The sequence below is a fragment of the Synchiropus splendidus genome, chromosome 10 (assembly GCF_027744825.2).
Source record: "Synchiropus splendidus isolate RoL2022-P1 chromosome 10, RoL_Sspl_1.0, whole genome shotgun sequence".
Classification (NCBI taxonomy): domain Eukaryota; kingdom Metazoa; phylum Chordata; class Actinopteri; order Syngnathiformes; family Callionymidae; genus Synchiropus; species Synchiropus splendidus.
Window position 1 is genome coordinate 14651075 of NC_071343.1, and position 24233 is coordinate 14675307.

Genomic DNA, 24233 nt, shown 5'->3' on the forward strand with positions numbered 1-24233 from the left:
GGGAGTGTAGCCCAGAAACCTCACAGTAATGAAGTGGAGTAGCAGGCTGCAGCCCACTTCTGAGCCCAGATATCAAAGTCACTAAGCGAACCGGATCTATACTTTCAAGTGTCGCTTTCAAATTAGAGGAAAAGGCAGCAGATGTGCTGGAAGAAAATCAGACGTTTTCTAATATACAACAGTTGTTTCTGAAGCGGTTCCCACTGAGAGAGCCGCGCTGAATGTTGCATACCAGGCTGCAGCTACATCTATGTCAGGAAGGTCGGGGCGAGAAAACTGGACCGCTGTCAGCAGCAACAGTCTATTCTGGACCTTCATCTACCAAATCCAGTTAACCCACTGATCCCCTCTCTTTGCAGGTCTTCCTGTGTCGTGCAGCCGAACTGGCGGCAGTAATCCCTCATCAGATCACTACTAAAATCTGCTTGTCCGACCTCCCCTTGGTTCCTGAGTCACAACTGCGCGGCTCGTACCTCTTTAAAGTTGTCAAACGCAGAGAGGATAATTTCATGGCCCCCTCTGACAAGACACACCGCTGCCAGGAGCTCCAGGACGAGCGCTTTGGTCCTGTGAAAAAAAAAAATAGAGAAAATGTGGCTTGTAAACAACATGCACCGCAATAAAATGTGGAACAATGTGGCGAACAGCAGTTTAAGATGCTGACTTGACCGAACCGTCGCACCTGAGTCAAAAGGTGCTGTTGGAAAGACCCAGCGAGGGAAAGCTTGTTTTCCAAGTTGTGGATGATTTAAACAATCTAAGGTAAAAAAATCAGTGCTCTCCAGTGTAAAATTGAATTTAAACATTGTGGATATTTATGCTCTTCTCTCTTTGCATATTGGAAAGCCAAACTACTCTCACCTACAGCGCCAAGATTTGGGTCGCAACCTCATCCGTCGGCCACAACTTTCTAAACAGAGTTTATTAGCTTCACCTTGACTTCACAGATTCTAATTTCAGCTGGCATCAGCCACAAACATCCCATGTCGTCCAGTTAGGTCCCCCAATCCAACAAGATTTCCCCTTCGGCCACAGCTCTTAGGATTCAAAACAAATATGTGCAGAGTTCATTGCATATTTCCAAAAAAGACTTGGCTGTGCCCTCGCAGTTCTTGGATCTTGCAACTGCGAACTCCTGGGTTTGTAACGCAGGATTTCCTTTCCTGCATGTGTTCATGATGCCTAAGTGATGTGACCTGGTTTCAAATCAGTTTTTCAGGAAATCCTTAAATCCCACGGCATGAAACGCAAAGACACAGATAATCACGGCACAAGCCAGGAGCAGGTCGAGCCATGTCTTTCAAGACTGATATTGTGCTTATGAAGATTCAAACTCACCTCGGGTTTTTATTGTTGAGACTTAGTGCAATTTCATTCACAGCATTTGGGTGTGACATGACCATGTTGAAACCATACTGGAAGATGGAAAGCAAACAACAGTGAGCAGATATTTTGCAACTTTATTCAGGAAAAAAAAGGGGACTCCTGCTGACCTGGTAGTTCATGATGGCGCGCAGACACATGATGCAGACGTGGACGTCGTCTTTCTTACAAACTAGTCTGGAGTTTTTCAGCGTCCTCCGAACGGGCAACGTGTTACACCTAAAGGAATGGCAGAGAAAAACAATTTAGGACGTGTTTTTGTGGGGTATTTTTTTTAAGCAACTACTTCCATTGAAGACCCAGGGGAGTGGGCTAGAAGTGTCGAGACTATTGAGAGGAGGGGGACAAACAGATGCCCTCTCACACAGCAGTGATTAAACTGACACACTAACTTACACTCACAATTACACCGCTAGATAATCTACAGCCTCGTCTGGGGCCACATCATTAGTAGGGGTCGCTCCCTTCATGAAAAAGAACTTTCACAGAACAGGCTTCCCTGGTGACATGGAAAAAAAAAGCAACCAGAGCAAAACAGTTTCTTCCAGGCTGTTGTCACATGGGCCGTTATCAGTCTGAGTATCTTCAAACTACTGACATACAGGCAGAATCATGTCAGCCGCGCTGCCTGAAGGCGTGACTCCCGCGTGAGTCACAACACTGGGGCTCTATCCTGAAGAGGCGGCACCACGTATAAATAAACAGAGAAAACAGTGACAAACAAAAAGTGTGATTCTCTGTCTCGTCTCTGAGGCACGGTCACATCTACGGATCAAAATAAACGTTTCTTCCCGAAACATCCACACAGAGGCGTGGCGCCACCAGCGGGGAATAAGCAGATGTTTCTTCATTCTCATGCAATAATAATAATTACATGAGTGTAGAAAAAGACTTGCACTGCTTCAACACATCACACAATGTTGAAAGGCTGAGCGTTTTATGTGTCAAAATACAAAGTGGAAAAGGAACAGATACTTTCGGGGTCAAATCCAAATTAGCATTTTCCCCACATTCTACTGTGTTGCTCATTCAACTTTGATCCACACAATATTTTAATCAGACAACCAGCAGATCTTAAGCCTGGACCCTTAAAATATTGCCAAAAATGGCAATGGCAAATGGAAGTATAGCAACCTGGATGAATGAGATGATCAATTTCTGAATAAGTCAACAGAAGTGACAGATACAGGAGGCCTCAACAGGGATTGTGATTGTTATCTATAGAAAACAGGAGTGTGGGGATTTTTGGGGTTTTGGATTAGAGTGGAGTAACTTTCATAACTTACTTACATAATCACAATTTTCTATAAACACAAGTGAAGTAGACACTACATACCGCTCTATAATATCTACATTAACATACCGTTTTACTTGAGAACACTTCGGACAGCCGACCGAGCTGTGTGTCCTTCACAGCGGCAGTTTAAAGAGAACAGAAACAGTTACTTGACTTGACCTTGGTCTTTGTCGGCAGCTACTAAGAATACAAGACTTAAAGTGAATAAAACAGAAAGAGGGATCAGTAACTGTAAAGTAAAGTGATCCATAATGCAAAAGGAATAAGAGGTTCGACTAGACTATGGTGAACATTTGTGGTCAGCCTTTGTTGAGACATGAAAAAGCTTGTGCACGGGATGGCATTTTGGGAGCCACACACGAGCACAGATGCAGGAACAAAAGGTGCAGGGAAACCTATTTGCCCCAGGGACAAGAGAATTGAGTCTGAAGCGCAGGAGGGGAGGCTGGCAGTACAAATAATTCACATCCCTGACTCAGACAGAAGGACAAATAAACTTGGCAGCTCTAGCAGGGAGGTATAAAGTACAATAAGTCAGGGCTTGGGCTTATGTACATGTGTCTGCGGAGAGAGAGAGGGGAGGCAGGAAGCAGTCTGCAGAAAGCTCACTGTGAGCCAGCAGAGCGAAGCTGTGACCTGCCTGCTGTCGAAGACTGGCAGACAGATGAGAAGATGACTATGAGGGAACACCGGGACAGAACAGAAGACACAGTCAGCCTGGCAGTCCAGAGCAAGCTGGATCTGATGCTTTCGCTAGAGTTGCATATTTAACCGACTCGAGAATATCATGTGAAAACAATGGAATTCACATGAATAAAACATGTCTACACAATACTAACAAGTGAAAACATTGTGCGGCGTTATATTTCAAATTGTAGTGTCGAGAAAAAAAAACAGTGTGAGCACAGCTAACAGCCTGCAGGGATAGAAATGGGGAACAGCCAATCAGAGGGCAGCTTCAGCTCGACGATGAGAGGCTCCGTCTGGTCAAGAGTAATCGTTTCATTTTAACAAGTAAGAAACCATCTGCATCTGCTGGCTGTCTGTGATTCTGAATAGCATGTGGGCGGTTTAGCAGGTCTGGGAACAGTGATGCTTGTTATAATCTTGATGATATCTGTACAGTATAACGCCATCACAATGCCACACACACACACACACACACACACCATTCAACTCATCTCAACCTGGGCTTTCATACTAACATTAAACCAATTTTTTGGATTGTTGAAAAACAACGACTCATACAGAAAACAATTACGCTAATCAAGTAGGTTTAAATATTCAACAATAACTGCAGTTTTCTAATGTGTTTTATGAGTGTCATGGTCACACCATAAATTGTGACCAAAAAAAAAAGTTTCCACAGCGAACGCCCAGCTTAAGTCACTAAACCATGACACACAACTACACGTCTGCCTGCACACTATAGTTACTTACTTAGTGAAAAGTGCATTTCTTTGGAGGCAACAGGACAAAAAAAAGATTTTACTTGAGTTTGGTTGACTTGATTTTCAGCATCAAATGTTTCTACTTCACAATACACTGGCTTGAGCGTATTTAGGAATTTAACATACTGTATCTGCATGAGTATAAACACATCATCGTGGTGAAGGGGGGATTAGGAAAATACATGAATGAAGCAGCCTCAGAAAACACAACAGGATTTTTAATCCTGCGATGCAGATTTTGGAGGAGAGCATGTGGTTAGTGAAGGACAAGGAAAAAGTTGTAGGATTTCACACATGCTAAATCGTGTTTCCCTGCAGAAGGATGTAAATCTCGATGAAGAATTTGGACCTAAGCTATTTAAAGTCTTAAAAGACCCGTGACTAGTACATCAAGAGGCTGCAGCAACATCATATGACGTGTGACTTCTTTAAATAATCATCGTTCTAGTACAGTGGAGGGAACAAGCGGAGAGAAGGGTGGAGCCGAGTATGAGCGCCAGTCAGGTCAGTGCCAGTGTGTGAGTGTCGTACCGTATGGTGGAGTGTCGTCCGGCTCTCGTGATGCCATTCCCGGTGATGGGCGACTGCAAGGGGCTCCCTGCATGCAGGTCCTCGATAGAGCGACTCCACGGCTTGGATTTGTCCATCAAAGCATCTGGGTTGTTGTCTAGAGCGTCGCCGTCAAACCTAAAACAGACCCCACGAACATTTATTGCCGTATTCACAATGTCATTATGTTGAACTGATGATTTTTATATTATTGATATAGTTTTCTTCCTCAAAAAAATGGGCCACAAATAACACTTCATTTAATAAAGAACAACGTATCTGAGTAACTTGGATGATAAAGGGAAAGTAGATTAGGTTTTGCCAGATTGGTCATTTGAAAACTTAAATGGAATTTCTCCACTTAAAAATTTAAGTTGAAAATTGATATGTTGCAAGCTGTCCTGGGGTTTAATCCAAGTCAGAAGCTAGTTAGTTGTGTGTGTCGGCTTGCGAGTGCGTAAGGCAGGGGGTGTCTCTCGTGACTCATTAACACCATCCACGACTAGAACGCTAAAGTTGGTAAAACAGACGTGCCAATGTGTGAGCCGGGAGTGACTCAGTGTTTCTGATGCTGCAGTGTTGGAGCAGAATAGCAGCTTTGTCAGTCGTCGACTCCGCAAGAAAACCCAGTGTGGTGTCACATAAAAGTGTGATAAAACGGTATATCGACTTACGTGACGGCATACTGTGCAAAAGAGAGGTACTCGACCAGAACATCCAGACCTTTGTTTTCTTCATTTAAGAACTCTCGAACCCATCTGAAGGAACACAAACAAAGTGTCAGAAGTATTACAAGACATTTCAGGACTCATAGAAACCAAAGAAGAAAATATGCTTTCACAAAGTGCATTAGCTGTGAAGAATGACACCTTGACGTTGTGTATCACACTTCACACTTTCCTGCCAGATTATTGTACCAAGTGACCATAAAGGCTCAGAATTTCAAGAGAGCCACCAGTCACCCAGATTTCATAATCTTGTCTACTTCTTCTCAGAGAATGAGAACCCAAGATGAGGATAAGAAGATCATACCCTTTTACAGAACTCTATATTTGCACGCATACTCAATACTTAACTGCCTCATTGACGGTTCTATGTAAAGAAAATGTATATTATGTAATATATCTTTATATATTTATATGTATATGTAGACCTACAATCCAGTAATTCCATCCATATGGACAACTCCCACCATTACTGCCCATCTTTTTCAACACTTGTCCAGTGAAATGAACACACAGATAGGCGTTTATGTGTCCGACTGAAGTAAAACATGCATTAAATTCCTCTCGTTGTGCTTTTATTGGAGCTCCTGTGGAGTTATTACATCAACAACAGCAAAGCAAGCGTCCTGTAAAGTCGTGCCTGGTGCTGCCTGGTCATAGCAGAAAGGGGGCGTGGCAATGTAGAACTGCATGGCAATCATTACCACAGGACAATAACCAACAATCCCCCTATTCACCACATGTCGCAGGCCACTGAGCAACACATGAGTGGCAGGCAGGCAGGCGCGGAGACGAGGTTCGAGTCAGCGCCGCTGCTTCACGCACAATCTGTCTATTATACACAACCACCTCTGTTTCACCTCAGATCATTCTTCACTGTCTGCAGAGGTGACGTCTTGTCCCTCTCGGTCCCCACCCAGCACCCCTCCTCCAGCAGCATCTCCACCACTGTGCCATTATGTTAATTCCCCATTGTCTAATCCAGATCAAGTAGATTATGATAGTAATCTAGTTTACTGGCATACGGTCGGTAACAACAGTCGGGTAATCTCAGTAAACAGTCCTGACAGACGTCTTGTCGCGCCTGAGCAGAAGTTTATTCTGCCGAGCATGTGTGAGTAAACAAAGTGTAAGAGTGTGTAGGAGGGTGACGAACTTGAGACAATACACTGAAGTGACACAGATGAACTGACATAAACTGTGCAGGAGAAAAGAATAACAGGAGGATTAAGCAATCCCTTTTATAACACTGTGTTTAAAAAAATATCTGATGATGATTGTATAACTGTCAAAACAGCGGACGCTCTCTGGGCTTCCCCTTCCTGTCCTCCAAGGTCTCCAGTGACCGCCTGCTGCCTGCATCCCTCCCAGCTGCTAATCCACATCACAAATCCTCCTAATAAACAGCCTGGATAACCAACGGTCTACAGCTTTCCGTCTATACATGCACTGTAAAGTGCACATGCTAAACAACAGTGCTTTAATTTGGCATGGTTTTCTGCTGATGTTATGATGTCAACATGGAAGAACTGTCTTGAGAAGTGACGGAACTGTCACTGAGACAGGATCAGCAGCGCTATAATGACATTATGAGCCAAAAGACATTTAATTTTTAAGTCTGATATTGAAAGAAAATCACAGTAAGATCTCAGATTTAAACACTAAATTTAGTAGTGATAAACTTAACTGGATTTAAAAATATAATCCTGTCTAGGAGGAAAAGAAAAAGTACCTTTCAATGGCTGTTCCAACAGTAGCTCAGAAAGAATTATTATCTCTAATTATGATATATTTTTCTTTTCGTTCCATGGTGATGTAGTAGTGCACTTATCTGTCACAGTGTCCGGCATGGAGATAAGAGGCTTTAACCTGTTGACCGTACGTGAAATGTTTTGGTTGATAAACTTTGGCAACTATGCTTCTGACATTCTGGATGAATAAAGTGCAAGTTTGGTTTTTAGTTTGCATTTTTAGTATATTCTTCATGGACCCTCCGGATGAAAAAAAAATGCACAGAAGCTAGATGCATGACTTGCATTGACTTGATAATACTCTGGGTTCATAACATCAAAAGGAAACCCATCCATCATTTTTACAGCTCATCCATCTCCTGAGGGATTTTGAGGTAAAGTGCAGCATCATAAAAAGAGGGATCGTGGTTTCCACTGTGCATCTATTCACATTAATTCCAGAGCAATCCATCATTCAACTATCAGCTGTGATCAGGAGTTGGACAAAGCAGGGCCAGTGTGCGTTGACTGTCTTGATATCGATCTCTCCTCCAGGCCGACTGTACGACTCTGAATCAATACTCGCCGGGTTCAGGCTTGTCCTCCTTAACTGAATGTTTATCATTTTCTAAGGTCACCGTGCTCTTTTTAATATTTTCCTGAATGTGCAACATTTTCCTTCCACAGGCCTTTCGTGATCCATCCGTCATTTGTGGCCAAGCGACTCCCGGGGTAATGTTACCCCTGCATTACCTGAGATGACTGGGGGATGATGGCGGTTTAGAGAGCACATCTGTAGATTTGGGCGTCTGGAAAATCCAGACTTTCCGCCAAAAGCCCTGTCTGGGACATTAAACACCAAACAGGCTTCACACGGTCCGGCAGTGACTCACCCTATATGATTGGTCCGCAATGAGATTTCCAGTTCTCTCAGGACTTGTGTCGACTCCTGCACCCTCCGTCTGAATTTCTACAAAAGAAAGACGCTGTGGTTATTACGGCTGCTTTGAAAAGGGGCAAACACATTTGATGGACACTGAATCTGATAAACTGGAAACGGACAGCAACCGAGAAAAGAAGGTTGTGGCACTGCAACTGAGCCAACTTTAAAAAAAAAAGAAAGAAAAAGGCAAGTTGACTCATTGGAAACATTGAATATTGAGCAGCTCCTGTGATCTTGTTTGTTGCTTCTGGTTCTTTAAATAACACGAATCCCTCCTTCTGGCAGTGTGATAAAATCAAGCAACTAATTGGCCACCCTGGTGACCTCAGTCAGAATGACACACACACACACACACACACACATTCCAGGCTGATGGAGCTTTATGGAGAAGTTCTGAGTTGCGAGTGAATGAAAGGGCCGCCGAAAACGTGAGTGGACTCATCTCTGCTTTCATCCACAGATCAGACAAAAGGCCCTTCAGGCGGTTACATAACAGCAGCAAAGTAGATGACCAGCAACAAGCCTCAGTCCAAACAATGGGAACATCAATTTACCCCATGTGAGCCTCAACTTTTGGCTTTGCAGAACTATAAATATATTCATTAAAACCGCCGCTGAGTTGAATTTATTTACAAAAATAATTATGAAGCTGTCAGACACATATTTATCTGTGAATGAACAATGACATTCACACAACTTCATCACAACTGAGAGCGGTGGAGCAGCCAGGTAGTGTCAGTTAGGACATTACATTTACACCATTACTGTGAAGAGATTCGGTTTACAGCGTGACATGTACCATGAGAGACAAATCAATCAAATGAAATTAGTCACTGGGAGAATAGGAAAGATGAGAACAACAAACAAAGAAAATCCCACTAAAAAAATCCACTTTGCAGGAGCAGTCGGCTTCAGAAGAGGGCCATCTTGGTAACAGGCAAAAAATATTTTTAAAATGTAGAAAGTTTTTAAATATTTTTTAGCAAACATATTTAGCTCCCCGTATGCTGTTTAAACTTTCTGGAGTATTTAATTTGTCTAATTCATGTGCAACAGGGTGAAGATTCTAAAGCAGGATAACGCAATACTGTAGTCAAAAATGGCTTCTACAAGATGTACATGAGGGTGAGGCAGTAGAGTAGTATTTTTATCAGGGAGGAAACAGCTCCATGTTTAACCTGTTATAACATCCAGACCGATGAGGACTGTTCCCACACGCCCTCCCCTCTCACTCCCGGGTGTCTTTGGGCTTGGGCGGTGTGTTTCTGGCACATGGCGAGATGAAAAACAGAGTGTTTTTATTAGGGAGTAGTCCTTTGTGTGTATGTGTGGAGAGCGCCGCATATTTTGGGGTTCTGCGCAGGCTTTCTGAGGCAACCCCCCCCTCTCCCTTTCCCTCACCGAACACCCACCACTCCACACTAAGTACAACCAGCTGCTCAGGACATGAGAGGAGGAGCGGACAGTGAGGAGAGAGAGGGTGCGGCCATGAGGCAGGAAAGGAGGAGGAGCTGAGAGAGCGTAGGAGGGGGGAAAGGGGAAAAGGATTTTAGGATAGGTCATCCTGGAAACAAATCAATGGCTGATACATTCTTGGGGACTTGTTGGATAGGATCTCTTCCTCCTTGGCTGCCGATTGGCCGAGGGAAGGTCTGAGGAATGCACCGGAGCCAGCCTATGGAAAGCAGAGGCAATGACCTCCAGCTCTCTCTCTGTTGCACAAAGTGGCGATTGTTTGAGTTTGAAGAAAAGGGGGATGGAAGCAGGAATGTAGAAAGAAGCCCATAACTCTTTCTCTTCCTCCATGTTCTCTTGTCCTTCGTTTTGTGTCCTCTTTCTTCCCCTTAACCTCTTGTTTTACTTCTCGTTGATGCAGTCTTTGTCTGCCTTCCACTCCTTTACTGGTCCTTTCAGTAGCTGGCTGTCTGGCAGCAAACAGATTGGGATGAGCCAGAGGTGTCCACTCACCAGAGATGAATTCATCACTCAACATAAAGGGCACCCGAAACAACATTACAGAAGTGAAATAAGGGTGGAGAGAGAAGTGAACAGGGCGCAAGGGTCACGATGGTACACCAAGTACTCATCTGAATCAAAAGTGAAACAAACCCTGGACTTTGGATTTAAAAAAAAGTTTGGGTAGTGATGGGAGTAAACACAATTTGTAAAAATTCTCATGATATTAAGGGGGAGTTAGTTATTCTTGGTGATAGGAGAGTAGCCCGCTGTTTAACAGACTGATAACAGAGAGATTAATGTTCTCACAGGTCGAGTCTCGGCTAACTTCACTCCAGATGCTCAAACAGATTTTCACTAAGTTTGAAGTTGTAATCACTCCAGAAAAAAACATGATTTTCTCTTTTCCTTGTCACACATTTGATTCCTGTTATTTCTATTGTCAAATATGTGGCTCTTGAGATTGAACCAGAAAAGACAGTTTTGATGAAGTTGCCGTGACCACAACAAAAACTAGTTGAACGATCACAATGAAAAAAAAAACAGGCTCATGTTTTAATACTGCACACAACGTGCACTCATCCCCCGGCTCCTGCTCCGCACGGACTCAGCAAATGTTTCCAGTGGAAGCGCTTTCCAAACCCATCACAGTCACATGCCTCTGAGCTTATCACTTCCTTTTATCAACGACGGCACAGATGATGTCAGACCTATCCGGCTGAAACGTGCAGCGAGTCAGACATTATACTTATTTATGACAACAACATTTCATTTCTGTTCTATAAGGAGGAAGGAGACATTTCCACGCATCATCCAAGAATGTCATTTGTGGATTATTTCGCCGCATGACGGCCTCTGGGTCTCTCCACCCGCCCTGCACAGCTGTTACTGTGTAATGTTATAATTACAAGAGATTAGCAGATGTTATGCTTCAGCAATAATCCCAACTGAAAATAAATTGTTTTTTTAATTGTGTGGCGCCGTCAGCCTGCTAAAGAACAAACTGTCTCGTGCCCAACAAGTCCTAAATGAAAGAGCTTCAACCTGGGGTGTTTTTATTTGGGGCAAATCACTTTCCGTCAACCGTCGTGACACATCACATGAGTGTGTCAGAGGTTCCGCCACAATATGAATGACAGGCACCACGGCAACAGAAAAATGGTCTCTATTTAAAGGTGAAATCTCACATGGTCAAACGTATATAAGTGGAAACATTGAAACAAATGGATAACACAGAACATATGAACATGACGGTTTTCCCCATGTTATTAGTAGATTTTGTAGAGGGGTAATTCCTTTCTCACATGTGACCACATGATGTGTAGCAGTAAAGTCAGTAGGACATGACCTGTCACAAACTCAACAAATAAGACTTTCAAAAACAGCACTCATGCCAGTGAACTGGAAAAGGTTAACTTCAGTCAAGCAGGCGAGGGGGCAACCTTGAAGAACCACAGAGGTTAGATAACCAGGGCAGGTTGTACCCCTTGGCTTAACAGTAACAAGAGCGCTATCAGGCTTTATCGATATCTTGTGAAAAATAAAATCCAACATAATTCTCTCTCATGACAAACTGTTCCTCTACAATCTGCTCTGATCCCTCTGGTGCTGATAAAGAGGACACTTTTTACTAACCATTTCACACAGTGTGAGATGTACTGACTGCGAAATTGTATTATTCGACAGCACCTGATATTTTTAGAGAACAGTTGAATGGATGACACTCAAACAGAGCTCTTCAGATCTGTAACCCAGAGACCTTGAGGCTGATCTCTTTAACGCACATCCCACTGAATGATTACACCAAAGTTGAGGTTTAACACAAGAGTCATTCACAGCTCCCTTGAATGATCCCAACACAAGCCTAATATGTGCATGTGGGAATGATTTTGAGTGAGTTCAGCGACGTGTAACTTCCTCAGTCTTGTGTCTATTGGGCGCTATTCCATTATTTAGACCAGGTTTGTGCGCTTTCATGCTGCTTGCCGCACATTTGAGATGCAAATTCTATCTCCAGCCGGCGAAAAATCAAATTATACAGGCATTGTTGGTATTCTGGCAGAGTCCATCGGTTAATTTGTTTATCACTGAGTCCAGTCTCACAGCACTTTGCTCCTCGGCTCCCTCACTGACGTTAAAAAAACCCGTCAATTTGGCAGCAACCCGAGCTACGCTGGCCGCCTCTTTTCTCTCTGGCCTGCTCGGGAGACAGAGGCGGCTGCTGGGATGACACAAGTCTCTATCATGTTGCTAAGAGACCTCTTATAACCCATGGTGCTTCCCTTCAAGGACATGTAACTGAATCAATTAGTCCACTGTACTCTGCACCACCATGTCTGATGTGCTTCAAATAACCAGGCACATAATAAAAACCTCTGTGTTCTTTTATCAGTTCATCTTAAAAGTTGCGGCGTGTGCCCAGCGTGCATTCAATCCCCAGCATCCTGACACAGAGATGTGGAAGGGATCTCACCTTTCTTGTGACGGCCGGGTCCAGATAACTGCGCAGCTTCTGAATGTATGTGTGAGGCGGGTTTTTCACTTGGAATCTCTCCTGAAAAGTGAAAAGAGTGGTGAGTGACTCATCAGGACATTTGCAGCAAGACAAAACGATCATGAATTTTATGAGTTAATATTAATGTCTGGGAATGATAATCGAGATGGAAAATTGGTCACATTTGTTGGTACATGCTTCAGTAAATGGTGCCCCTCTGTCTGAAGATATGACTCAAGAATTTGGCTGATCTGTCTTTCGTGACGACTGCAGACAACACTGACCTTTGACTTCTTTCGGCAGTTGCCCTAAGTCAGTCTCAACCTTGACCTTTCTCATATGACCTCCATTGTGACACTTTTCCTCTTTAAGTCCTCATTCACCACGTTCAAAAATGTCAACATTTGTTTTCCTTTTTTCCATTTACCTGACATTTCCCCGTCCAACATGTCTCTCTTCTCCTCGTGACCAAACCATCTCCCTCTTGATATCGGAACCTCTATCTGAGTAACTGTCTAATCATCAGCAACTGCGACATCAACAGTATCAACTACACATCACACCAAAACAATGTCCTTTGGTGTGATCCAAGACGAATAACCCAAAAGTTGTAAGCATTACATGCAGAAGAAGAGGACCATTGCAACCCAAAACGTCGAAAGTATGGAAACATTTCACAATGTAACATTTGCCAAAAATATTACGTTTTAAAAGGACACTAAACATTATATAAGTGTTAACCACAATTTATACATATATTTCCTTTTTTAAATTATCATAACACTATAAACTACTGTGTTATGACTTGTCTACCCGTACACGTCACTTCCCGACTACTAGTCGATGACAAGACAACTATGAAAATAGTCATCAGGTGCAGCCTTAGGCAAAACATATTCAATGTTATTCCAACTATTGAAAGAAATGCAACATCAATGTGAAAGGCTGTGTGGAATGGCTTGAACTGAAATATTTCTCTGAGCAGTTTAAAAGCCCATTGATGCTAAATGTTCCACACGATCCAGATACCAGATTCATTTCGTCCGTATTTCTACACATTTCCACAGAGCTTACAGACAGAGACCAAACGGAGCAGTACCACCGGAAACCGTGGGGGCAGTGTTGCTGTTACTACCCGAAATGTAGCTTTAATGAGACATGAAGAAGCCATAACAATGCCAGAAATTCTCCGCCCTCCAGTCGTGATATATAACGCTATATATTATTACATTATTATTCATATTCTTCCACAGACATTATGTTTGTTTAGGACTTAAATAAATGAGTGTACAGCAAGACGAACATAAGAACACATCGAAGCATGTGTCATTTTTTCCCTAAACAGATGCATTAACCAAGCAGGTGGAAAACAAAAGTTCGGGATCAAAGCCTGACACAGATAAACACGCAACCCATCCCTTCCCATCTATTATGCTCTAAATATAAACAGGAGAGATTAGCACTAATTCAGATCAGCGGTGAGCGGGGCGCGGTATTTAGATCAGACTTAGCATCAAACCACTTCAGAGATTTAGAACATCACAGGAGCTTCCTTTGTGGAAATGTTTTGGTGGTACTTTCGTTCACTTTTCATCATTATACGTAATAATTGGATCATAAAGACAGAGTGAAGTCATGTTGCTAAATTCCTTGGTAATCTGGTAACACAAAAGCGCAAATGTTCGAATCGAATATACAGCCACCAGTATTAATGTAACTACAAACTTCTATGTAACAAAATCTTGGTGATCCAATTGAACGCCCTTTGATGTTATTGTCCACACATTCATCACAGACAGAGTTCGCCTGCGAGAACAAGCCGACCATGGAAATACAGTCGTTTCTCACCATCTCTGTTCAAGTGCAAGGACTTTAGAGGTTATATAAAAATGTCTGTTAGATAATATTAAAACAACATGAACAAATTAAAGACTGCACAAGAATAGAAAAGAACTTGAAAATACTGTAGCACTAAATATAAAACCCAGGGTACTTGGCTGTTTAAAGATGTTTGTGGTGAAAACCAAAATGTTTTCCTGTTAGAGTTAGTCATCTGGTCCTCGTTTCACACTTGCGGTCTGACCGACGTCAATATTTCATAGGATCCTTAAAAATGTCTTAAATCCTTTAATATTTCAGACTCGGGTGAGTCTGCTTCACAGAGGTCTTCAGTGGAGCCTCGTTCACGGTCGCCGGCGTCTCTGTCTGCCGCCTCATGTAGCCCGATGTTTCAGCAAAACTGTGTCACCTTTGATTTTAATATTGATGGAAATAAAACTGCAATAGGGAAAACAGAGCTGAAGAAAAGCCAACACCAGGGCCAGATGAAAACAAAAACTAATGGTATTTTCTCTTTCAAAAGTTCTCTTTCCACAGGCTTTCTGTAAGACGGATGAGTTCCTGTGATTTTACTAAATCTCCTCCAGCATCTCCGACTTAGCCGTTGGTCCGCTGCTATTAAGTGCTAAGCTCAGCAGAAATGGAAAAGTATTTAGTGGTGTGATACGGATGGAAAGTTTTGAGCGAGCCCGTACGAGTGATTGTTGGCACGCTGGTTTTTAAAACTTTGCCACAAATGACTACGTTCAATTTGCATGGGGGGAATACAATGGGAACTCAGAGTCAAAACTCACAAAGAATGTTAGCTTTCAGAAACCTAATACGAGGCAACAGCAAATTTCATTTAGGTCAGTGAAATTATCTTTCTGCACAAGTTGAACGTTCATATTAATGTACAAAGAAGGTTCACTCTTGCAGGATGTTATTCAAAGCGCTAATCCATCAACGCTAGCTTAGTTGATCACAGTCAGATCAGGTCAACTCGCCATCCACACACGGCCTCCTCTCAAGAATCCATCATATGTGATCAATGAGAGATCAAGTGCGCCGCTGAAGCTTGGACTGAAAGAGAGTTGGTCAGCAGCCCTGCAGTCTCCCCGCAAGATGCCTGCCTTCTGGGTCAGTGCCTATCAATACAGCTGGAGTGGCTGGTGGTCTTGATCTCTCATCCGACCTCTCCTCTGCTGAAGGAGCCAGAAAGCCTCCGTCACTGAGTGCTGAGTGCAGCTCTCAGACCACAGCTCAGTGCACAACACAAACCGTCTGCTGGTTCCTACATGAGGCCAGTAACAGGCCAAATTATTTAACTAGATAGCTGGTGTCCTGCTGCGCCCACCAGACCACTCGCTCAGGGCAAAGGGAGAAAAAGCTTACAGAGCGTGCTGTGGTCACGACTCGCAGCAGGAACCATCAAAATACTACACCTAGCAATATTTGGCTCAGGCATTACACATATATCTGCCGTGCCAAAACTGCTCTTACAGCCGGACAGTGATACGGCTTATGCACTAATGTCAACATCATTAGAATCAGATGATTCTTTTATAGAGGCCACTGTTTATATTAGTGCTGCTTTAATGTGTAGTCATGTTTAATGTGAAAACCACACATTACAATTCAACAAAAGTGTTTTAGTTGCCAGCCAGTAATCGGAAAACATTATTAACAGAGTTTTCCAGATTATTTTTACGATCCATTTTCACGAAATAAAAATAAGTGTTGTGTTCATAGACGTCCCACTGGCTTTTGGCTGGCGTGTCAACATTAAATCATTTAGAGGCCACTTTTTAAATGTTTACACAGCATTTCAAGCTTTGTGTTGGATGTACAGAAATAAAGATAATAGAACGAAAATCGTCTTCCTGTCGATTCTGGCTGGCCATAGTCAAGAACTACTCATGATTGCTAACCGCTCGACAGTGACTCAATTGTGCATATGTTAAAGGTGAAAAACAAGATTTGGGGCCTGTCTCGTCCCACTGAGTGGTATATAAATAGAAGGCTATTGATATGAATGTTGTATTTCTTTAAGGATTTTGGTGTTGGGGATGCTTACCTGATCGCAGATGAGCTCCCACTTCTTCTCGTTGTCGTACTGTCGCAACAGTCGGGCTTTGTCAGGAGGGAGATTCATGGAGTTCTGAAAGAGGGAGAGGCAGAAGCAAGTCATTTCAAGTCTTCATTAGTCATTTTCTGCTCAGTTCGAAACGTTAACGGTGAAATATCCTCATCATAAAAAAACAGTCAAGTGGTGAATCACACCGCAAATAAGCTGTTTCCTTAGAACTTAGCAACTACATGCAGGGGACTTTTATACTTGGACGGCAAATTAAGATTAGGTTTTTGGTACACATTGAAGCAAAACAAAAGTAACTAAGGAGTAGATTTGTTGCTTTTACAAAAGGAAGATGAACAAGATAAAGGAAGACAAATCATCATTGAAATAACCACTGAAGCATAATTTACTTTGAAGTGAAGAATTAATAAAGTATTTATAACAATAACGTTGACTCATGACTGATCACTGATCCCTGCGTTGCTCTTTTGAAGTTGTCATTGTTTCCCGACACTGAGTACAGAGGAAGTCCACCGCATATTTTTAGGACACAAACACTAACATCCAGACAGGGTGTTCATATCTTGTATGACAAAACAAAAGACCATCACCAGGAAAGGGAGTGAAGCAACCCCCTCGGACACTTCTCTTCAAACTACAACAAACACTGACGAAAAACGACCATTTGCTAAGGAAAGATGGTGCCTCTTTCATTGTTCCCTAACAATTAGATGAGCATTTCTAACGTTGCACATATGAGAAATTCAGGGGAAAGCATTGATGAATTTGATCCGGTTTGTCAGACAAAGTGATGTTCTGTCCAGCGTGAGCTTTGGACAGACCAAAGGAAGGCAGCAGCCAAGCGTGCACACTCCGTCAACATTGACCAGGAAACTGAATTAGTATTCAGCAGAGGCAGCCAGTCTGCCAATTGCTGCTTTACTGAGTGCGCAGAATTTGGAGTCAAGGAACCTTAGGAACATGAGTTGCCAGCTAAGACAGACAAATTGGACCACCGAGCGGACCTACAGAAAAATGCAGGTAGATTTCAGTTGCAATCCGAATCACAATTGTTGGATAGCAATGGAAAATGCAATTCATCTCCAGACTTCTGCTGGTTTGAGAGCGGATCTATGGGTATGGACTACATGTTGACAGCCTATATAGCATAAGGAGTCTTGTCTGTGAGTCTCAGGCCAACACAAAGAGCATCTACTACCAGTTTTCACTTCCAAACGTTAATGAACTGTGACAAGCTCTCTGGCCGTTTGGGTCAGGTTACCCATGCATCTGCGAGCACTTCCAAGTCCATTTGTCCAGGAGCCCGTGTGAGTGATAGACCGTGGAAAATGGGTCAAATTTAAAAAGGCAAACTGCAACACCCTAAAAATGTTACACAGCAGAGAGAAGTGATGTGAAGATCCAGCGTATGGGGAAAGTATAGTAGAGTTATGTACTGGCTGGACGTCAAACCTTCATAACCTTAAAAACCATAAACAAAAACATAGAAACTGTGAACTTTGAAGGAAACTAAGCAAGCAGAGTTCATATAAAACCATAAGCATGCAGCTTAGTTCTGTTTAATAATTAACACTGTTTTTAAGTGTTAACCTCCACAAATGAACTGCCGGCTTTGTAAGTAAATCTGGGGCTGTTAAAAGGTTCACCTCAGAAAAGATTCTTTTGGGGGCATTAACCTGTTTTTCTTCACCTAATTGTACACTTCCCAAAACCAGAAATGCAGCACAGAAGCTGAAGCGAAAAGTTCAACACCTATGGTTTGTTTAAATAGCTGTCCATCACTGATTAACTGAGGGCAGACGCTGCTGACAGACATGTGTATTTACGAGAGCCTCTAATGGTGTTGAAAGATGAACAGAGTGCGTGAGAAAACTATATTTTAAACTGGGGAGTGTGGCCCTGACTAATAAAGATACTTTGCTTTCTGTGAATGTGTGCACTTCAAGAAGTGCTGTAGTGCGACAATAACATGACATGAAGGCGAAGTTTACCTCTTGAAAAACACTTGCAAATATAACAAGTGGCTGTGCATTTAATGTTGTGCAGTAAAAACCTGCCTCTTTCGGTGTACCTCCTCTATCCAGCAATTGTCAGTCACCACTATAAAAGCACCTCCTTTGTTCATTCAGTCAGCCTTAAAACAAAAACAGTGCTGCACTGTGTCATCTTAAGGTGTGTAGGTCCACATGTATACATGACTCAACTGTCTTCATCCATGTTCACAGAGCACCTCTATCCATCAACACACAAACAGATACAGTACCTACACCCATAAAGCACACACTGGTGAGAGAAGATTTGAACATAAAATCACTGTCAAAAGATTCCTAAGAGAGTGATATTTCTGAAAGTCGCCGTTGTTGCTCATGAAGACTGGGTCCTGTTCGTCATTGCCTCAACAGTGGCAGAGTGAAGTGACACAGCTGGATGATGGTATGGATCACTTTGCAGGGAAGGTGAAGTGGGTCACGGTTCTTACAAAGCCCATGATTCCTGTGGCAGTGTGTGCCACCAGTCCAGTAGAAGGCAGAGAGAGGGAGCTCTTAACACCAGCCAAAGTATCAAATTATGTCCGTGACAAAATCCCCTCTGACCCCAGAGACACGGACCAGACTTATTAGTGTCCATGTATCCTCTCATTAAGCAGCTTGACTTGTGAAGGGACGTAAAAATAGAGAGCTGGATGGACGCCCAACAATTACCCACCACGTTCCTGGAGGTCTGCAGAGGCACGGACACAGCTGGCCGAAAAGAAAAGTGGGGGGGGAGAAAATGCGGCCCACTAGACATGCCTCCCTCGCCATGGTGCTGCACGGCTTTTCACTGAACAACCAAGCTTTTCTGAGAGGCAGGGGATGTTGCAATATATTTGAAAAGTTGGCAAGAGACATTGATATTTGAATGGATCATTTCACAAAAGTTGGTTACATTTATAAATAGACTGTCATTTGAATATTAAATAAATCTTGATTAAAATAAAAAACAATTTTAAATTATCAAAGAATTTATATTTATTAATAAAACAAAAAATAATTTTCTTTTTTTCCTATTGCAAAATGCCCAAGTATCACGTTTGTAGTTTCACTGTTGATATAACTTGATAGAACTACTTACACAGAAAATGCTTGAAGTTTTAAGTTTTAAAACATTGTGCATTTATTTAATGTTTTGTATATGTGGATTTTCTATTTTGTTGAATGTGACCATCTAATTTGTTGATTAAACTCTGTAAACTATGTACAATTTAATAACCTCATAAAAACATTTTGCTAAAACATTATACTAAATTCAAAACATAGCATAATAACCATTATTGACATCAATATTGGCAATTTGAACACAGCTATTCAGCCTATGTGCAATACATGTTACAAAAAAAAACTCTTTAAGGCACTCATTAAACATAATTTGTTTGAGATCTCCCACCATACAACATATTTATTTTCCCACTGATGATAATGACCATAAATCATTCTTGCTTCTTGAGAAAGTTCTACTACCAAAATACTATTGTTCTTCCTGGGGAAGACTTTAATGTAAGCGTCTAACTTTGGTCCTGTAAGTCACATAAAGTGGTATAAAACCATGTACTTTTCACGGCAATGTTTTGGCCTGCCAATGACTGTGCGTGTTTCAACAAGAGGCATGATGCAGCTGACACTTCTCATACTTGCACAACACTCTGGACATGCCTTGCTCTTATTTCCTGATTTTGGAGCATTTGCACAACTGTATGTCTGCAGGCGATCTGACTCCTCAAAGGTGAAAAGCACCCGTGCATTAGGGATGAGCAGCAGAGTTCCACCACAGATATTTTTAAAGCGTCCTTCTTCATTAGCACAGCGTGCGACACTAATCCCCAGCATTGTGGGGAGAAGGGGGGGGCTACAGGTGTCCCCTGTCTGTGCTCAGATTAGCTCTGTAATCCCAAGGACCCCCCGTCCCGCTTCAGCTACCTCTTTCATCAAGGCTGAAGTGGATATATTCGTAAAGCTGTTCCCTGGAATGGCCAAATGGTGAGTTGAGATGTCGCGTCTCCTCTCTTATTTCCCCTACTCAAACACATCCCTGGAACATTCCTCAAGGTTTAGGGCGAATGATCACTCATTTATTACCAGTGCTGTCTTGAGTGTTTGAAAAATAACTCTAATTTGTGTACATATTTCAATGAATTTGTCAGGAAATGTTAAGGACAAAAAGCATATATAATAAAATTGTTGCTTCCACGCTGGCATAAGGTATCTCTGGGATGGTTTGCCCAGTGTAGCGGGTCAAAACCCGGAGCCTAGGAAGCCTCAATGCTACTAATGTTGGAGAGAAACCTGTGCTGGAGCCATTAGTCCCGACCCATCTCAAGGACTAGAGTTGGGGAAAAAGTGAGCAGCATGACGGTGCCACCCAGGCTGGAGGACAGACTGAGGTGCCACATGACCCCAACCACTCCCGAACCAGCTGCACATCTGGGTGAAGCGCCATGCTCAGGTTGGAATGAATGTCCAGTTGTGGTGATGATATTTTAGGTGAGCTAAAATTAGGATTCTGGAATTGTATTATCATTATATTAACTGCATTATTTATATTCAACACTCAACTAGGGAAAAGACAAAAATGTTTTCAACCATTTGCTTGCTGATCTTGCAGGCCACAAATATTCGAGCCATCTAATGACGCGGACCTGTTCCATACATTAAGTCTTTAGAGCCACTAAAATATGAGCCTTCATGAGCTTTTGGGGACCAAATATCTTCTTGGTCACTAACACTGGTCGAGGGTTGCCAAGTAAGATTGTTAGAGACCCTGGAATTTAGCTGATCTACCATCAGTGGTACTCTGGAGACAAGGATTTGGGGCTTTCATCTCCAGGTCAGAGGTCACCCTTTTTTGCTATAAGTACTGTTGCAGTGCTTTCCTAGTATTCAGATTTAAGAGAGAGTCTGCATTATAGAAATCTAATTTCCCACTGTAAACAATCAAGCAATTTTCTGACTCTCTGTCAGGAATTCTTCACCATAGACCTGAAAAGCCATTCATGAAGAATGACACTGTGAAAACATCTGCTGACACACCAGTCGCAGTCGGCAGGAATCACATTGATAAAGACTCTATCAACATCTTATTTTTCCCACAAACAAACAACAACCAGGGGTGTATTGACATGATGCATAGGAGTGTTATATCAACACAGAGAAGATGCTTTTGGCTGGCTGTGCTCCAAATACAGGACACAATATGGAGACATTTTTGGAGCAGCAGGATGTTGTCCAAATAAAACAAGTGATGCATGAACTGTTCCAGCCAGGCCAGATGTTGAGTTGCGAAAGTGTGTGGACCAAGGCGGAGTCCATCTTGTTCCACAGCGCAGAAGAAACAGGAAGGCAGTTTATGGGAAACATAAACAGTGGCTCACCGACGTAATGGAATATAGCATGAAATCACGGCTGGCCAAGAGATACCAGTTTAAACGTATATGCTGCCCCGATGAATTGAAGATAACCTGTTTGGCACGGCCGTTTGCGTAAAGCTGCAGGAAGCACGGCATTCAAGGAAAGGCCCAGTTTATGATAGATATAAATCCACAGAAGTGATGTCCCTGTCAGTCAAGGATGTACAGAAACTATTTCCCTCTGAAGAAAAACAGATGCCTGAAAATGCACAACTTTATCCTCACGCAGGTCTGAATCCGAAAACGTTGAGTCCATTTCAGAGACCTCCTCAGAGACTGCAGCTTATACTTGCTATTTGTAGCTTGATCATGGTATGTGCTGACACACTTTCACAAACAAGGTTCTCACTTACTATGTTGGAGCCCGGGAGTGTTAACAGACCTATATACTGAGGGCCATAAAGGTCATGCAAATGACATAGAAAACTGACTTCACAGGTCTCGCAGTCTTATTTGATTTGGCAACAATGTAGAGAGCAGTATGAAGATTTGCTGGTTTATTATGCAGAACACTTTACATAACTTTTCACTTACTGGCCACTAAACAGCTGGGCTCCATCCAAGCCCTAAGTGCACTCAAATTATCACCATAAAACACCTCAAATATTGTGTCACTGTGTTGTAAGGCCGCTTATCATTAGTGAACCTCATTCAATCACAATGGTCTTCTATAGAATGGTGACCAACAGCTTTGAGGGAACTTTGACTATGTAAATTTGCTAAACTGTTTTGGAACTAAACCATCCAGAAGTGAGTATTTAGGCTGGCCCAACAGTTCTCTGGTACACAAAACCAAGGGAATGCAATATATCTAGAATGTAGTAAAGTTTGAGTTTAACTCAGATTAACTCCGGTCATCATAACCCTACAACGCAAGTCTTTATTTACTGGTCTAACGTTGGGGCGTCTGTGGGTGGGAGTCACAGTTCAGTCTGAAACAACAGGCTGTTGTGTTGTCTGGAGTGGTCATGAGGCCTGTATCAAACCCTGCGAGTAAAGCACAAAAGTACAGTGAAATGAAGCAAGACCTCTCATTCTGTTCTGCAGATGTTAATTCTGGCACAGGGACACATTTCCTTTGGATTCAGGCAGAGTCAAAAGCCAGCATATGTCGCATGAAGAACAAAAACTCCCAAGGAAGAGGCTTCAGAAACCGAACGGTGGGGCAGCTCGGAGCATTTCATGGAACAGAGAACACATTCAACATGAAGTAAGAATACATCCTAAAAATTGAAATAGTAGCAGCAAGGTGACGCTTTCGTGCAGCCAAAACAGTAGACTCGGTCAGAATGACATGGTTATCTCCAGCACCTTTTTATCTTCAATGATTAGCTCCGCCAAGGCCATGTTTGTCATGGTGTTGGTTTGTCTGCGTTTAAAAAGTACCTTAATGGATGGATTTGTTTTTTTCTGACAATATGTGATATGGGACAAGTAACAAATGATCCCTTTTGTGGGTGATCTGGCTCACTGAATCCAGGAATTTTTCCTAAGGGAGACTGCGCCTTGGAGGTGGAGTGTTTTTCTAGCTGAATGTGACGTTTAGACTTCTTATACTTAACACCACAGTACGGCTTTAATAATCTTCCTCTAATGTACACAACCTTTCACTAAGCGCATTTGACCACAGGCATCTAAAGTTACCATTCAAAACAAGGTTTCAAATGACTTCTCTTTATCTTTATTTTTCCGTTTTGGTAATAGCATTAACTACAGTGTTATAAATCAAAAGCAGACAGTCAGTCAGTGAGAATAAAGTTCTAAACTAGCATTTCAGTACTTTCCAAAATTCATGCCGTACAGGCCAACAGTGTTCCGTTCCAATGAGACTTGGGTGTCACCTACTGATGAATTCAAAGGGCCTGGAGGCAGAGCATATCTCCTCATTGCCATCAGCTCATCCAATGAGAAAATTAATTAAAACATTTCCCATGAGTCTAATTCTGCACTGGAAATGTTTAGTTTGCAGTTTGCCACAATCCTCCCGCCCTCTCCCGCCACCCACGCAACAGAGCAGGAAACAAACCACACTCCGACGTCAAAACTGAATGCTGAATGAAGGCTTGGGGGTCTCACAAGGCGACGGGACCTGCTCCTGCATATTCAGCACAGCCTTCTTTGGGGGTACCAGCGGACCACGATTGCTAAACACCTCACATCCCCTCTGCAGAAGCCAGGACACCAAAGCGTGTTTCACTCAGCTCTGTTAAGGTGATATGGTGGCTCAGCATCCCGGGGGCCGACGCACATGTCCATACACAAGCATGTGAACGCGCATATCGAGGTACGGGGGGTTGGCCTCTCGCAGCTTGTCGGGTCTGGGTCCCGTGCCAGGCTCCGTCTTGG

At 42.7% G+C, this 24233-nt stretch overlaps 1 protein-coding gene across 14 annotated transcripts in view; it reads right to left on the reverse strand.

The window, feature by feature from the left end:
* Positions 1-24233, reverse strand: part of fmnl2a (formin-like 2a) — a 39861-nt gene that overhangs the window by 10911 nt on the left and 4717 nt on the right. For 7 of the 14 annotated variants that reach the window (XM_053876510.1, XM_053876511.1, XM_053876514.1 and 4 more), the window contains exons 2-12: positions 16424-16507; positions 12508-12588; positions 8029-8105; positions 5355-5438; positions 4663-4818; positions 4121-4138; positions 3321-3356; positions 2747-2791; positions 1494-1602; positions 1339-1415; positions 474-567 (exon numbers count right to left, since the gene is read on the reverse strand). In XM_053876510.1, the coding sequence (XP_053732485.1) occupies positions 474-567; positions 1339-1415; positions 1494-1602; positions 2747-2791; positions 3321-3356; positions 4121-4138; positions 4663-4818; positions 5355-5438; positions 8029-8105; positions 12508-12588; positions 16424-16507 (861 nt within the window). The remainder of the gene's footprint in view (positions 1-473; positions 568-1338; positions 1416-1493; positions 1603-2746; positions 2792-3320; positions 3357-4120; positions 4139-4662; positions 4819-5354; positions 5439-8028; positions 8106-12507; positions 12589-16423; positions 16508-24233) is intronic. The other 7 variants (XM_053876520.1, XM_053876518.1, XM_053876519.1 and 4 more) reach the window with 3 other exon arrangements.